The sequence below is a fragment of the Dipteris shenzhenensis genome, chromosome 9 (assembly GCF_047967505.1).
Source record: "Dipteris shenzhenensis isolate YYH24624 ecotype China chromosome 9, Dip_SZ_1.0, whole genome shotgun sequence".
Taxonomy (NCBI): domain Eukaryota; kingdom Viridiplantae; phylum Streptophyta; class Polypodiopsida; order Gleicheniales; family Dipteridaceae; genus Dipteris; species Dipteris shenzhenensis.
In genome coordinates, this window is record NC_141604.1 from 46,355,037 (window position 1) to 46,372,242 (window position 17,206).

At 43.6% G+C, this 17,206-nt stretch overlaps 1 protein-coding gene across 1 annotated transcript in view; it reads left to right on the plus strand.

Moving 5' to 3' along the window:
• The window catches only part of FANCM (DEAD/DEAH box RNA helicase family protein), a 152,100-nt gene that overhangs the window by 41,897 nt on the left and 92,997 nt on the right, over positions 1 to 17,206 (plus strand). The window contains exons 8-10 of the mRNA XM_087378925.1: positions 11,927 to 11,981; positions 12,091 to 12,212; positions 12,352 to 12,465. Coding sequence (XP_087235051.1) covers positions 11,927 to 11,981; positions 12,091 to 12,212; positions 12,352 to 12,465 — 291 coding nt within the window. The remainder of the gene's footprint in view (positions 1 to 11,926; positions 11,982 to 12,090; positions 12,213 to 12,351; positions 12,466 to 17,206) is intronic.

Below are 17,206 nucleotides of genomic sequence, written 5' to 3' on the forward strand. Positions count from 1 at the left end.
AGATTATTTATCCGGAAAACATAGTAAGACATTTGGGCTATCCTATTAGCTGGAAAATCAGCAATAAGCAACAAATGTCGTGGGTGTCAAACAAAATTCAGGACAAATTAGAATATTGGAAGATCTCCACTTGGCCTCTGCATGTACGGCTTCGAATTGTTCAGTCTATTGTTCTAGCTTATGTCTAGTTCTACCTTCCTCTATTACATTGGTCATCTCGAGATCTCACTTCCTTTATGTCTCAAGCCATGGAGATTTTTTGGAAAACTAAGCTTCATAAAAAAGCTTTACGGCTGCTCAAAATGGACTTGCTTTGCTCACCAAGAATGCATGGTGGTTTGAATATAATAAACATCCAATTTCATGTGTTGGCAAGAAAGATCACTATGCTCAAGACATTTTTTCAACAAGAGCAGCCCTGGTCTATTATGTTGGCAATTTTGTGTGGACAGATGAGCACACATGCTTATGGACATTGGCTAGTTGATCCATCGGAAGTAGTACTTGGCAAATTTCAAGGTAAAATCCCTGGTTGTCCATTTTCTAATTCCTTGATTTAGGACTGGAAGCAAGTACTCTCTCACATCAAATGGTCTCCCCATCCTGCTTCTATAGCTTCCTCACTAAGAATGGAAAGTATTCATTGGAGTGCTGTGTTTTTCTCTCCCCTTGCTATTCAACAACCCATCAGAGCTTACAATCTTATGAAAATGGGTATCCAGTTCATTGATAACGTGGTAGATATGCAAGGAAATATTCTCACTTTTCCAGTAGCATGTCGACAACATAATCTGGGGATGCATCATAGACCTATTTGGAAAGCTATTGCTGATCTCTTACTCCCTCTGGTTCCGATTCCGACATTGAAAGTCAGAGACAGGCTTCAAGATTGGCACCTTCAGTCTTCAAATACAAGCATATCCTCTAGGCCTTTGCATTTATTGACTTCTATACAGGCTTATCGATTGATATTACCTCCTTCTTGGATTGCCCATCATGCTAATTCTCTATGGCATTTGAACAAGTCATTAGCCTGGTGGAAAGGAAAATTGCAATTGATATGGAAGTTGAAAATGCCATTGAAGCAACGACTCTTTTTATGGAGATGTATTGTTGGTATTCTTCCAGTAGGGGTGAAATTGGCTCAAAGACGGATAGCTTCACCTCTTTGTCCAAGATGTCACCTTACATCTGAGACTATTCCGCATTTACTGTGGTTTTGTTCATATTCCAGAGATCTTCTAGATAGAATCTCCTATTTTTTATCTCTCAGATTTCCAGCACACAGGTTCTACAGGTTTTTCTGGATGTATGGCAAACTATCAACTTCTTTGTCACAGTATTCTCTTTTCTTCCACTGGATCAGATACTGGGCCTTATGGACCCTCTGGTTGCAGCGCAATCAAGCATATCTGAATTCTCCCCTTCAGCATCCATATGAGTTCTTCTGAGCCTCATTGCGGCAGTCTTTATATGATGCCTTACATGAGGAAGATTTGGATGTTTCTTGTATTCAGCTTTTCTTTTACCGCTTCTGATGGATAGGGCTTTGGCTCTCTTTTGAGCTCTGCCCAGATGTAAATGAATGTTTCATAATATAAGTATCTTGGTTTCACAAAAAAAAAAAAGTATATGTGTAAGAGCATATGTTTATACTGATAGAGATGAAAATGTTTTCTGAAGGCAAAACAGAAATATCACGGGTGGTTTGCAGTAATTTTCCTCCCAGCCATGCACGTGTGAGCCCTACCACTTAGCTATAAAGACATTTTTTTTGTCCCTTTCCTTATAATAGTATTATAATTCCTCCCTCATCCCCCTTCCCCTTTGGGATGTCCTTTCCTCTTTAATAAGTGGTCCCCCCCTCCTCAATCTCAGACGACTCTTTAATTCCCCTCCCCCTCCGTCCTTTATTTAATTCAAGCTCTCCCGCTCCCCTTGCATGATACTAATTATTTCCCCTCCCCTCCCCCCTTTATTTAATTCAATCCCTCCTCCTTTATCCCTAAATATTTTTCCATCATATACCACTCGCTCCTCCCCCCTTCCCCCCACACCAACTAATTAATTAATAGGGTGTTTTTTCTCACCGAGGGCCCTATTTTCTTGTGCAGAACCCCCAATTGCTACATGTTTATTTATTAAGGCCACACTTAGATGTTCTTTTCTACCCCTTCTTGGCATTCGCTTAAACCATTTGCCCCTAGGCACAATTCATAATGAGGAATACCTAGACCTTAGGCCTTTAGACCCTCCTAGTCGCACAAATCACCCTCACCAATGACCTTGATATAAAATCCCTTTGACCTTATACATAAAGCGCAATACATATTATTTACGATTGTCGTTCTCTGTTGAAGGGGAAATGCCAACTAACCCTTCTGAGATCATGTTATCTCAACTTGAGCATAAGATTCCTTCCCTCTTCAGGCATCAACATCCTCAATGATGAAATTTGGGAATGCTCTCAGCATTTGGTACACGGATCCCCAAGTTGTTTAAGATAGAGGTAAACCATGCCATGCAACCAACACCGTGGGTATCTCCCTATTGCATACTTGCTTTGTTTCTTGGTCTAGGATTCTTGTTGGTTTGCACCTTGCATTATCCTCTATCTTCTGAAACAAAACGACACCCTTGATTACTGAGTCATGTGGGTGCAAAAAATGCTTAAACGTGAAACACTGGGTGTACCTTACAACTTGTGGTAGATCCAATCCATAGGCAACCTTGCAATAGACCTTAGGCCTTTAGACCTACCGAGTCGCACAAGTCACCCTCACCATCGACCTTGACATTAATCCCTTTGATCTTATACATAAAGCACAATATAGATTATTTATGATTGTCAGTCCTCTAAAGGTAAAATGCAAACTAACCCTTCTAAGGTCATGCTATCTCAGCTTGAGTATAACATTCCTTCCCTCTTCAGGCATCATGAGCATAATATTCCTTCCCTCTTTAGGCATCATCATCCTCGATGATGAAATTTGGGAATGCTCTCTGCATATGGTACACGAATTTCCAAGTCGCTTAAGATGGGGGTAAACCATGCCATGCAACCAACACCGTGGGTATCTTTCGATTGTATACTTGCTTTATTCCTTGGTCTAGGATTCTTGTTAGTTTGCACCTTGCATTTGAAGGCACCAGGGAGCAATCACATGATGAAAACAGATATGGGGCACATAACAACTTGATGTGATTCATAGATAACGTGAAGTACAGTGCCCATTTTATAAGCTGGGAAGCCTCATCTTCTGACATCACAGGTGAGATCACTAGCCTCCACCTCACGCACCTAACTCACCTAACTCACCTAACTCTAGGAGGTGGCACTAATTGCTCACCTACTAGACACATTCACACCCACACAACTGTAGGACACCCTCACACTTGACTTCATGTTCTAACACCCCCCCATGAAGGAAAGATGAGGGACTATTGGAATGGAACCAAGAACATAACATGACAATGACGGAGTTTGCTAATCTGTGCAATGTTTGAACTAGACATGGCTGCCATGCCAACTCAGAGGCTGAAGTTTGAGCATGGTTCAGAGGTCGGACTGAGCACTCTCATGGCTTTTTGTCCCAACATAACTCAGAGGCTCATGTCTCAACATGGATGCATGACCAACTCAGAGGTCTAGGAAACCAATGCACCAACATCTTGGAACTCATATGCTTGGCTTGATAAAAAGACCCATCAAAGCCAATACATGGCTCCCACAGTACATCCCCCTCCTGACACTAGAATAGAATGGCAGGGAGTTAGACACGAAAAATAGAAAAGACTACATCATTTTAGGAGGACGAGAACCTTTATTGACTCAATAATGCTCAACAACCCTTCATTACATTCATTTTGGGGGACAACCTGGGCAGAAGACCCAAATACCCAAAGGAAATAAAGGAAAAAAAGATCTCTCAAAATGAGAGATGTCCTCCGCACAGCTGCTGCATATAGGTGTATGCACATCCAGAATCTGAGTGTTGATGAAGTTCCCGGCATGAATGCTCTTGAAGAACGAGTCGATGAAGCCCATAGGAGCAGCTGCGTGAGGTAATTACAGCATGACTTTCAAAATGTTGGGTTGGTAATCACCAATGTCAGGTAGAAGTCCTTAAAACCGGTCAATCTTGCTTAATGTAGCAAAATCCCCAAACAATTGTACAATTCAGAGAGGAATTTGCATAGATTTCAGGGAAGCCCCAAATGTTACATGAGGAAGACTAGTGCATTACATTTATCTAGAATGTCGAGTTTTTGAGACGCTGAAATTTCAGAAAGGAACCGCTTACAGAATTGAAAGGCTTATGCTCAGGTTCCTGCTTGATTTCCACTGCTCCGGAATTGGAAATGGACGACGCAAATCATATTCAGCGGCAAAAACTTTTCTACTCTTGTTTTATGACCGTTCAGTAATCTCCATTGAATCCAGTATTGCCAAAAACCGCAGTGGCTCTTAATGAGCAGCAATTTGGCTCGAAAATTGAAGTGGAATGTCGCGGATAATCACCTTATTGTGAAACATGGCTTTTGCTGTCGTGCTGTTTTTGCAACTTTGTATGCCTCAGAATGAGTTTGTCAACGACTTAATCGTTGCTCAAATAGATTATCGCCCCTCTAATGCACTCCATGAAGAGGGAGAAAGTAGTGAGAGCTTATCGTAACCCAAACAGATACTGAACAGTGGCCAGCAACAGATTTGGATTGAGAATTTGTTCAAGGCTTCAGAAACTCTTGGTCTGAAATGAAGGTCTCCACGAAGCTATAGGTCAGCAAAACTAGAAAGGAGACAGCCTGAAAAGAGAATGAACAACAGATCAATGAAATGAATAGAAGGCATGAATTAGGATAGCGACAACAGAAATAGGCAAGAATTGATCAGGATGCAAAGTAGCATAGATCTCCTCCATGGCGATATCAATGGCATAGCATAGAGAAAACGATAGAACGCTAAGATAGCAATGTTCATGAATGTCTGAGCGCATATAGCCAAGAGCTAGAAGATGCGTGCAGAGTTTTCTCCTCACAAAACTGTAGACAGATTTAGGCAATAATCTCCAGCAACAACAACGTCAGTCTTCAAGAAGATGGCAGTAGAGATGAGCAAAGCAAGTCTCTTCCTCCATGACGATGAAACTGCAAAGTATCGAGGTGGACGAACCAGCTCTGATACCACATGAAGGAACTAGGGAGCAATCACATGATGAAAACATATATGGGGCACATAACAACTTGATGTGATTGATAGATAACAAAGTCTACAATGCCCATTTTATAGGTTGGGAAGCCTCATCTTCTGACATCACAGGCGAGGTCATTAGCCTCTACCTCACACACCTAACTCACCTAACTCTAGGAGGTGGCACTAATTGCTCACCTACTAGACACATTCACCCCACACAACTGTAGGACACCCTCTCACTTGACTTCATATTCTAACAGCGTTATCCTCTATCTCCTGAAATCAAACAACACCCTCGATTAGTGAGTCACCTGGGTGCAAATTTTTTTTAAACTAGAAACATGAAACACTGGGTGCAAGGGGCTTCTTCCTCGAGTCTTGTCACAATTGCGTCTTACAACGCTGTGGTAAATCCAATCTATAGGCCACCTTGTCTATTCTTTTGAGAATTAACCACCAACCACAATACTTAGCACAATCTTCTACAGTCAAAGACTTGGAGTGTGAGGGAACTCTGAGAAAAACTTTTTCTCCTCTCTCAAACTTTCTGAAAGATCTATTTTCATCCGCATTTGTCTTAGCTCTATCCATAGCTTGGCGGATGTTAGCTCTCGCAAGTGCTAGCACCTCCCCTGCATTTGAACAATGTAGTTTGCGGCACTAGGCACTTTAGAGGTATTCCAATGGTGTTTGGATTTGCTGGTTTATAACCATAGTTCAACTTGAATGGACTCATTCCTATTGAGGGATGTTTTTTGTTATTGTAGTCAAACTCCAATAATGACAACCACTCGTTCCATGTGTGCTGCCTCAATGATACATATGCTCTGAACATATTCTCTTAAGTCTGGTTGACTCTTTTTGTCTGACCACCATTTCAGGAGGATCCCCACTGCTGATTCCTAACTCAATCCTAAGTGCCTCAAACATGCAATCCAAAAAGGATTAGTTAATTCAGCATCCTTGTCTGACACTATGGATCTAGGTAACCCGTGCATGCCAAATATGTGACTAATAAACAAATCCGCCACTTATAGGATACTAATATACTAGCCATCACCACCACAAGGATAGAATCATATCCACCTGGTGTTGTGGGGAGATCAACTATAAATTCCATGGAAATGCAAGCCGTGCAATGGTTGGTACAACACAGAGTAGAGCGCTATATGCCTAGCTTAACCATGGACTTTTAAATCAAACTTGACACATGTACATAGTGCCATTAACTAGTGTGGTGGGTAATACAACCAACAGATTTATCGATCCATGAGAATGCTGAAGATACCCTGTAGCCAAGCCTTTCAGAAACGTTGACGTTGCACCACGGTCTTCTAGATGCCTTTCTATTTTGCTCCCATATTGAGTGCAAATTGTATATGATGTCTAGCGAAATGTACATGGTAGTGGCAGTTGGTTGGACTCGTTGCTCCCCATGCATTGTGCTATCTTGCTAACATGTTAGGAATAGCCTCCTAGATGATGTTCTATGCAAAACTTGAGGGGAAATGCTTGGAAGGAGAGATGCCTTAGGGATTTCCCACTATGTGACTCACCAACCAAGCTGGGGATACCATCTCTATGGGGAAGGCATGCCTCCAGTTTGTTGTTAGGCTACCATCCCCCCATGTAGACACAAGTTGGATGTGTCTTGTATGCTTCCTAATCCCCTATATTGAAGGGTAACCCCTAGCATGAGAGATCAACTTTGAGCTCCTATCGTGCAATGGTGATAGGTACCATCCCTCCTCATCTGCTCCGATACCACCATGCACCACTAGCCAAAAGAAATAGGAAATCTTTTGTGGCCATGACCAAAAGTGGTGAGAACCTTGTATGGTACCCACTGTTTGAGCTAACGCCTTTGTCGTGAGGGAGTTTAGGGTGAGGCAACTAGCCACCAATGTAGTGCTGTATGAGAAGACAAGTGCCAACACTGTTCTAGCTGATTGCCCAGCCTAGGCAAGCCAAAATCACTCCCTTAGATCCCACTTACCTAGGGTAACCTTCCCACATCAAAGCCTTCATTGTGTGTATTCTTTCTATGGCTTGGGTTCATGGGTCAGTGCTTCCCCGACCTCCTCACAACTTTGATCCTCTTCTACTATAATACTTGTTAGATTTTACACCTAGTGAGGATATTTGTCAAGCCATTGCTCAATTTTGGATTTACCAAACAGAATAAGGCTCTTTCAAAAAATCAAGGCATATAAGCCACATTATAGATCTTGCTGTGATAAATCATATTCTTTTTTTTCTAGGGCAAGAAAAAGACTTCCATTAAGTATGAACAAAACCCATGAGAGCAAGCTCAAGGTGGAAATATAGCATGCAAAGCATGAGAAAAAATACTTTAGAAAGAGGTGGAAAACAACCAAGGGTGAGAATGAAAGTGCCATCTTAACCCTACAGTAGACTTAGAGAAGAAGGGGGAGTTCCTCTATTCTCTACAAAAACGTAGCCCTCTTATCAGAAGCTGCCCGAGAGGACTCTTGCATGCTCATCCAAATGGGCATTAGTGTATGTATAGTTTCTGTCCACATATTGGCCATAGGAACATCATTTAGAGAGCATGGGTTAACTAAGTGGCATCAAATCGATGAGGCCCAAGAAGAGTCATGCTCTCATAAAAGACCTAAGGCCTTGAAAGAGAGAGCCAAGCAATTGATCCCGAAGTCATGGAAGAAGGAGGAACGGACAAAAGTACTGAAAGAAACCCATGTGAGCAAGCACGTGTCCCCCTTCAAATAAATATTTTTTTTTTCCATGAAAAAGATTTCTATTAAGTATGAAAGAAACTTGCGTGAGAAAGCACGAAGCGGAAATACATCACGTTGGGCATGAGGAAAATAAACACTCTAGAGGAGTAAATAAAAACTCAAAATGAGTTGGAAAGAAACCAAGGTTGAGGCTGAAAATGCCACCTCCAAATAATTCTCGCCTGTGCAATCCCATTAGCAATGCTGAACTGACCCACAACAGAAGGCATCGAGGACAAATAGGGTTGGCTCTCCATAGGTTCACTGCAATCCCACCATGAATAGAAAGCCAAAAGGAAGAGTGTTTTTCTATGCTAGTGGCATTTTCAGAGTCTCTTCCAAAAGTTCTTTTACACGTCACTAGAAATCTCAAACCCCTCCCAATGGGAAGGTATGGAGGGCCTCTGACCTCTAAAAGTAGGCTGAAACCTCTTGGCATTGCTAATAGTGTAATGAAAGAAATGGAGGCTCTTCTCTCGGTGTCTTTCACATCAATCCACTCCCACTCCTTGGGATCCCACTACAAGAACTTTATGGGAACACCCCCATAAAGCCACAATCTCCAAGCGCCCTGGGTAATAAGACGTGGGTGAGGATCTATGTACCACGATGAGTTTGAACCATGCTCCACAAGACCAATAATGCTTACAGACTAAAATGCAATCTCTAATAAAATATCATCCTTGGATCTAGATAGCTTGCCTCCTTCAAGGACATAAAAAACCAAGACATCCTCATCTGAACCACGAAAAGCAATAATCTGTAGAGGAATGCCCGCTCTTATGAAAGCTCCCATCTAATTGGAACATGAAATAGGCATACCATCTATCCACTGGAATAAGTTGACCCTTACGGTCTTCTAGAAGCTTTTTGAAAGATTTTGAGGATCCCACAGTAGAGGCATGGCCTTTCCCCCACAACAATATCAACCATGCTCATCAAGTATGCTATCATTCCATATGATAGGCTGCTTATTGGTCTCTTCATGAGAGGAAGGGGGAACTCTTTGAAGGGTACACTTGAAGCTTGCCCAAGTAGCAACCATAAGAGGGGAAAAAAGAGACCTGAGGTGGGTTGAAGTAAAATTCCATATGATACTTTCTATCCAGTCTCCTCTCAAAATAGGTGTACAAGACTGTATGCTACGAATAAAGAAGTCCTTTTACGGCTCTTGTGTCTCGAGGGTGTGAGTTTGCACTTACATGCGGCAAGACCCTGGAAAGCTAAGGGGTAGGTTCTTGGGATGGGGGTGTGTAAGATGTTCCCCTAGGGATTAATGCCTTGGGGGGTGAAGTAATGAAATAAGTCCAAAGAGGGAGAAAAATACGCTTAGAACCTAAGTTTAAGTTGGCCATTGTTTGGTCCCACTAGAAGGAGCAAGGGGCAAATGAACTTTAAAGTTGGTCATTGGTTTGATCACATAGGACTTGGGGGCAATTTAAAACGTGGGTTGCCACATTGCATGACCATGCAAATGCATTTAGCATGGAAGACCTTAGAAGTCTCCGGGCAAGGAAAATGGAGGAAAAACGTCACGTAAGGCATGTAGGGGATCTCACAGAGAATTGGAGCCTGCAAACGATTGATGCCTGTATGGAACGTTAATCACTATTGTCGTGCGGTTGTACGGGCCTTTAATCACTACTGGTAGGGTCTGGTATAGCCCTTGGTACGGAATGCATGTACGGGTGGTATGGACGTTAGCACACGGGGCTGCAAGTACAATGCCTGTGTACCGCTGTATGTACGGACTGCTGCTAACGGGCTGTGTGTACGGACTGCAGAGGAATAGTCTATGTATGGACTAGGTGTATGGTCAGTGTACATACGACTAAGAGTAGGCTGACGCAGGGCTGAGAGCTTGGTTGGGCACACAAGGATTCTCTTCCCTCTCTAATTGCGAATTAATAGGGAAGGGTTGGCTGGTCTTATTGGAGCTCTTGTCACTATAAGCCTTCTCAGTGGCTAGTCTTTTCCTTGTTGTAATCTCCGCTTGATGCTGGCTGAGTAAACAAGCTTTCTTTCTCTTTGATCTAAGCGGATAGATGGCCAGGTGATTCTTGGCTGTTCAGACAGCTACTTGTGAGGCAAGATGGAAAGTGTGCTTCCAGATGGGTATGCATTAGCTCGTGAATGAGCTTGGTTCTAACTCTAAGCTGGTTAAGAGTTCTCACATGCCCCATTGTGATTGCCTTCAGCTGTGAGTGGTTTTTGGAGGGACCTTGTGGGCAAGGTGATTCTCGGTGGATGCTTGCAAAGTGCATTCATGCTTCTAAGGTTTGTGGGCAGGCTAGCTATGATTTCACCCATTGTTTGGGTATTCCAGTGAGTCAATGGTGCACATTTGTGGTAGTCTAGGGAGTGGTGTGATCCCGCATGGGTTGCTAGCACCAGCTCCCAAGTTTTATGCATGTGTTTGCATTGAAATGGATGCCTATTGTCATTGGGATGTGAGAGCAGGGCCTAGCAATTGGGATTCTGATGCCTACTGAGAGTGGGAAGAGCACTGAATGCAAGTGAGTTTGAGTTCATTGTGTGTTCTTTTTGCTGGACTCTCCAATTAATAAAGAAATACCGAAAGGGGTGCCAAGGGTTTAGGGCCAATTTGTGTCATTGTTATTGAGCAGGGGCACTGTAGCTTATACTCTCCAACACAGGAGCAAGCTGTTGTGATGGAGAGATACCCATACTGACTTGGCAACCACGATTCCTGATGGGGACACCCCTCTGAATCCAAGTGAAGCCAATGTCATTCCCCCAATCTTGGATATCCTTGTCCCTAATCCAAAAGCCATTGGATTTATGTTAATTGATGTGTGCCCCTGCAACGGTACAAAATAAATCCAAGGCTATCTTGAAAGAAGTGAGCATCTGTGGTGTGGCAAAAAATAGCTGTATCATCTGCTAGCTCACTGCATAGAAACTCTTCTTCTCGTTTGAGGGGAAGGCTTAGCCCAAAAATATCAGCTTGAGATCTAATGTAGATACTCATAGCTTCAGCCACAAACAAAAAGAGAAAAGGAGCTAGAGGCATCTCTGACGGGCTGATCTAGAAATCTGGAACCTCTCCCTTGACCCGGCTAATAGGCATCTGGCTGTGGGCTGATTTGTATAAGGAGAACACCCCTCTAATCCATACATTTAATCCAAAGAGAAGAAGTGCGCCCTCTAGAAAGCTCCAATCTACCCTGTCATAAGCTTTCTCAAAATCTAGGAGTAGAATGGACAGCCTCTGGCCGCTCTGCATAGCCCACTCAGAAGCTTCCCAAAATGGGAAGATATGATAAGAAATGCTTCTGCCATGCACGAAGCCCGTTTGCGTATCATGAATAAGATGTGGAAGTAGGGGCTGCAAATGTAGCCTGATTGCTTTAGCCAAGATTTTGTAGAAAGTTCCCAAAAGACTAATAGGCCTCCATTGAGACACTAAATTTTGCTACCCCCCTTTGGAATAAGATGAATGAGACCGTCTGTAAGTGAGTCTGGCATCTCACCAGAGTCCCAAACGCCTTGAAGGGATGAGGTAATGTGATCCCCAATCTTATCCCAAAAAGTAATAGAGGAGGGAGTAAGCCCATCCGAACCCGGGCACTTGCCCTTATGAAGGGCAAGAAGTGCTGTCCTGAACTCTGTTGGTGAAAGGTGCATCAAGTGAGACCCGCATATCTGGTTTCATGAACATAGGAATACATTGCCATATAGCATATCTGGCATCATCTCTGGCTTGTGTGTCAGGATTTGCTATGGCATAAATATCTGTAGCTGATATTATGATAAGTTGAGCTAAAGAATATAATATGTTTCTCACCTCCACATGCTCAAATTTCAAAGCTTGGTTTTGTTAATTCATCTGTTGTGATGTCACGTGAAACCATTGTACTTGGACAATCTTGAAATTGCATCTAAGGCTAAACTTGCTGCTGCATGACAGGAGATAAATTCATTAGATATCTAACACTTTTCTGCTCTGCAGTTAGTAGAAGGATCTGTCAAACTGCGTATACTTGCACTTACTGCAACTCCTGGGTGTAAGTACTCATATGTCTGAGTGGGTAAAGCTGCATACGTGCTGAAAAGGTGATACCCAGTCTTTGAATTTTTATTCTAATCAATGTTGTATGTTGCATGTATTACCAGCTAAGCAGGCAACCATACAAACTGTAGTAGACAACCTTCATATTTCATGCTTGGAATATCGCGGTGAAGATGATCCTGATGTCCACAAGTATGTGCATAATAGAAAGATTGAACTTATTCAGGTGAAGCTTCTTGGCATCTGAAAGTTAAATTTTTTTGTTTTCCATACGAAGTCAATGAATTCTCAGAGTTATGCTCTTTAATCTTCAGCTTCAAGATCAGTTTACTTTAAGGTAACTCCAAGGCTACATGGATGTGTAGGTTGTAATGGATGCAGAGTCTGTGAAGATCAAAGACTTATTTCTGGAAGTTTTACAGCCATTTGTGAATAAACTTTGCAGCTTTGGAGTCTTTTATAGTAGAGAGGCTGCACGGGTGAGCTGTTATTCTTACTTCAGCTTTTAGTGGTGCTCCTGTTCATAGAGAAATTTGGCATTATAAGTTGACGCTACCCACATTTATTGTCTGGAGCAGGAGGTACGCTTTTATGTAATAAGAATAACAAGGTGCCTAACCCAAATGCCTATAATCAACATAAACATAATAGAGCCTGACAGGGTGGCAAGCTCAACAACACAGAAAAATTCTCATGAGATAGGTGATTGACATGGACACAGTGAACATACACAACACACTATCTAATATCTTCTAACTGCAAATACATGCTAATATAGTTGGTAGCACCACCTGGAGCTCTCCTAGATTCATGCAGTGTAATTGGCGCTTACAAACTTGCTTCTTCCCTCATCTCCATTTATCTCTCCTCTGTTTTTATGCTTGTTTTATAAAGTTTTTAATTTGTAAGATTGGATTTATTCTGGTCTCATGAACGTATATGTAATTGCCACTCGGCGTTGTTTCACTAAGCATCTCACGATCGTCACTTATTGCCCAAGCCTACAAGATTGAAATAATAACAAGATGCCTTCAATCCACAAATCGAACCAGTAGGGGGTTGCAACCATATCAAAGCCTTGTCCAGGTTTACGGGACCAGCGGGCTCATTTACCCTTCAATCTTCGTCTAAGAGAGCAGAAACTGTGTGATTGAGGCTTATGTCTACGTTTTTCAACTTTAGTAGCTTTGCTGAACTTGCAAAATTTCTCTAACAGACTAGAAAGCCATGTAGGCTCTAGATAATCTAGATCATCATCATTACATCGCTCTCTTATTTACCTGGAAACAAATCTTGTATTGTGGAGGTGGATATCAAGATCCCTTTACTGTCATATGATGCCCATACAGTTCTTGCTGCAATCGAGCTTTTGAGTTTTGTAGTGTGCTTCCAAACATAACATCTGCTGGATCTGTCCATGCCTGAGCCACCATCTTTGAGGAATCTGTATGATGTATGGAGCTTCCTAGGCCAAGACCAATGATTCCTAGAGCCCTCTCATCCTTTTTTACTTTTTCCCTACTGCCATTGATGGGTTCTTTTTCCAGCAACTACACTTGATACTGATTGCTTAACACACATGATTTATTGTATTCATTTTTGGGAAACATCCCGGGGCAGAGTACCCAAATATTCCTAATCATTATCTATCAATTCAGATAGATCATGTAAAACAATAGATATAGCTCGTTGGTCTGGTCCAGTAGATGTAGCGTGAAGCTTCTCGAACTTGGCTTTGATCTCACACCAATGAGGGCAAGCACTTTCTCCCGAGATGAAGTGACTTCTCCAGGAGGACAAGGTTTCATGGTATCAACACGTGAAGAGGCAATGAGCAGGGGCAATTGTAAATGATGCGGCAGAGAGGGCAAAGGTAGCAGATAATGTAAGTTATGGCAGCTGAGGCAGAACTGAGCAACGGGTAGAAAGAAAGAAAGAAAGAAAGAAAGAAAGTTTATTAAAGTCTTCGGAAGACCGATGGGTCTATTAGTTTATGAAAATCCTGATACAACGAGCTGTGGTAGTGGAGCTACTAAACGAGCATCCATACCAATGCAAAATGCAAAATGCAAAAAATGCAAAAATGCAGAATGGCAGTACTAAGTTCTAAGTACAACATAGTCATGTCGATGGTCGACTATATATCGATCTCAGCATCATCATCAATATCATCATCCCCAGCAATAGCAAGATATCAGGATGGATGAGGCAGTGGAGGCACGAAGTCGGCAATAGAGTGCTGTTGGCCACTCAGAGGTGCGGTCCTGGCACATCTCCTGGTCGTAGCTCTACGTCTAACCAGGGCTACTGTGACCCTCGTCGGTCGGGCTCCGACTCTAAGTCATGTCGAGGCTTTGTCTCGTTGGGGTCCATGTGATCTAGCTGAAAGAACTCCATGATAGCGCTCTGAGAGGGATCAACCGAGGAAGAAGTCTACTCCTGTCTCTGTGCTCGGAGTATCCTCTCGCGGTGTCTAAGTGCCTCATGAATGAAACCTGCCAAACACCGCTGGTCTGGGTAGGTTAGGAAACGGGCTAAAATCCCATAACTATCCCTGAAGAGGCAATGGAAATGTCCTCGGATCTCATAGTACATAGGACACCTGAAGATGAAATGCTTCTCTATCTCAACCTCCTGTATGTCACATAGTGTGCATATGCGCCGCTCCCTGGGTAGTCACTCTGCTCTGCCGCTCTCGATGCGAAGTCTGTGTGAAGAGACCCGGAACTGCCCAAGAGAGATCCTCATCGAGTGGGGTAGGTGAATCTGTGTGTATCCTGGTGGGTCAATGAAACCCTCTGCTGTGATATGTAAGAAGTGATCTCTGTAGAAGCTAAGCTTCACTGGGAGTTTACTCGGCTCCAACTAGGTCCGAAAAGTATGTAGCTGTAGTAGATCCTCACGGATAACCTGGTTGACCTCATGTGATAAGAGGGGAGAGAACGGAGCATCCATGCTATACTGGAAGGGAGGTAGTCTATCCCTGTGGAGCCCTAGTCGCTCAAACCATCTCTCTGTACGTGCATACCAGCACCTCTGATCTCCTCTTGTTGCAAGTGCCATAGAAGAGAATAGAGCTATCCATGGTAGCCTGCTATGCCCCGAGGTATAATCCCCATATTTCCTAACTCGGTACAGATATGTGATGACCTGAAATGCAGCATCTAGCTGTAAAGGGGGTGACCCAAACTCAGCCTGAATGATCTGGTGAGGAACAGATGACTTACCACGAATCATCCGTGATAGCATGAGAACCTGTAGCCGCTCCACACGTGCCCACTCTGTATCCGACAAGTCTGGCCCTCAACAAGGGTTGTCGTACATCCCCGTTGGGCGAGCCAAGGAGTCAAAAAGCAATCCCTTGGTGCGTGGATCCTGAAAGTGTGAGTGGAAGCACTGCCTCTCTAGCCTGGCCAATGAGGCATACCCTCTACTCAAGTGTGCTTGCATCGCGGGTCTCATAGTGAAGCTCGGTCCAGAGAAGATAACCCCAAGATAAGTGTATGATGAAACTATCTCAATAGATGACCCCGCAAATGTGAATTGCTCCTGACGCATGATGGCTCGAGATGTATTGAAGGTCACGACCTTGGTTTTACCTAGATTGACCTTCAAATCATGAGGCTCACAAAAGGACTGTAGTGCATCTAGGTGTCTCTGAAGACCCTCTGCAGAGGAAGACAAGAGAGCCACGTCATCTGCATAGAGCAAAATCTGGATCAGCGTGCCCGCAAGAGAGCAACCTACACCCCCTTGTGTCTGCATCACTGTCTCAAGCTCGTCAATGTAGAGGCCAAACAAGATAGGCGACAAAGGACACCCTTGTTTGACCCCGATGGTACTCATGATCTTGTCTGTCCACCCGGATCCTGCCCGAACTTTGCGAGAAACTCTCTCGTAAAGTGCCATGACAGCCCAAATGATCTCTTGGTCATAACCCAATTCTTGTAGGTGCCGTATGAGGCGGGCTCTCGGGACCGTGTCAAATGCCTTGCAGAAATCCACAAAGCAACAATAAACCCTCTGCTTCTGTGACCTCGCCTCCTCGATGATACATCTGAGCGTGAGAATGTGGTCCATGGTTCCATGATCACGCCGGTTGTCCTACTGCTCTAAGTCCTCGACACTCTGCAAGTCTGCTAATCTCAGAGTCAAGTACTGATGCATAAATCTTGGACATGACATGTCCAATCATAATGGTCTTGTAGTTCTCCGAGCTCATGGTATCCCCTGCCTTGTGGATGGGTGAGATAGTGTTAATGGTCCAAGTGTGTGGAAATCCCAAACAAACCGCTTCATTAAAAAGCTTTGCTAAGATCGGGGGTAGGAGGTTAATCCCATATGCAATGAACTCAGTGCATAGTCCCTCATGATCCTTGACTCGGCCATTATGAAGTTTCATTACGGCATCCTTTACCCCTCCTCTAGTGAAGAGGGTGCAGGATGTGGGATGAGGCATGTGTGAGAGGCTAGGGACTGGCTGATTTGGGATGCCATAAAGTGTGCGTGCATAATCAAACCAGATCTGGGTGTTAGTGAGTGGTGGAGGGGACCGTCCTTCCAGAAATCTCTGCCAGAAGTTCTTAGAGTTGTTACTAAACAAAATGTTCAGTAGCTCCTTCTCGTTTCGACGAACGAAGTCTAGTTCCTTCCTCCGTACCAGTCTATGGTATTCACGTAGCATATCTGGTGTGCTCGGAAGACTGTTTTTGGTTTCAAATCTGAGTTGACGGCGTAAGGCCTTACACTCATCATCGTACCAACTATTACAGGGTATGGTTCTAGGGGGTGGTGGGCGGGTGGAGCGGGTGGTGTGGGGAAAAGTGTGAATGGTAGCCTCGTGTAGTGAGCGGGTGATAAGGGCAGCACGATCCCTTAAAAGGGGTATGAAGTCAATATAAGCGAGAAGTATGTACGGACGGCCAGAGTAAGAAGGTGAGTGATCCCGATCAAAGTGTATATCGTGGTAGGTGGAGTAAGCACTGAGTGGGGTGGGAGGTGCTGTGCGAAGGGAGGTGGAGATGCGAAAGAAAAGGTATGTATGATCAGCCCCTTGGGGGAGAGGTGCTACAGTGAAGTCAGTAATGTGAGATGTGAAGACAGGGGATCCCATGATGTAATCAACAACACTGGAGCCCCCCCCATGTGGAAAGCATGTGAAACCACCTGAAGCGGGCCATCTGTCAAGACCATTATAGATAATGAGATCATGTATCCTGC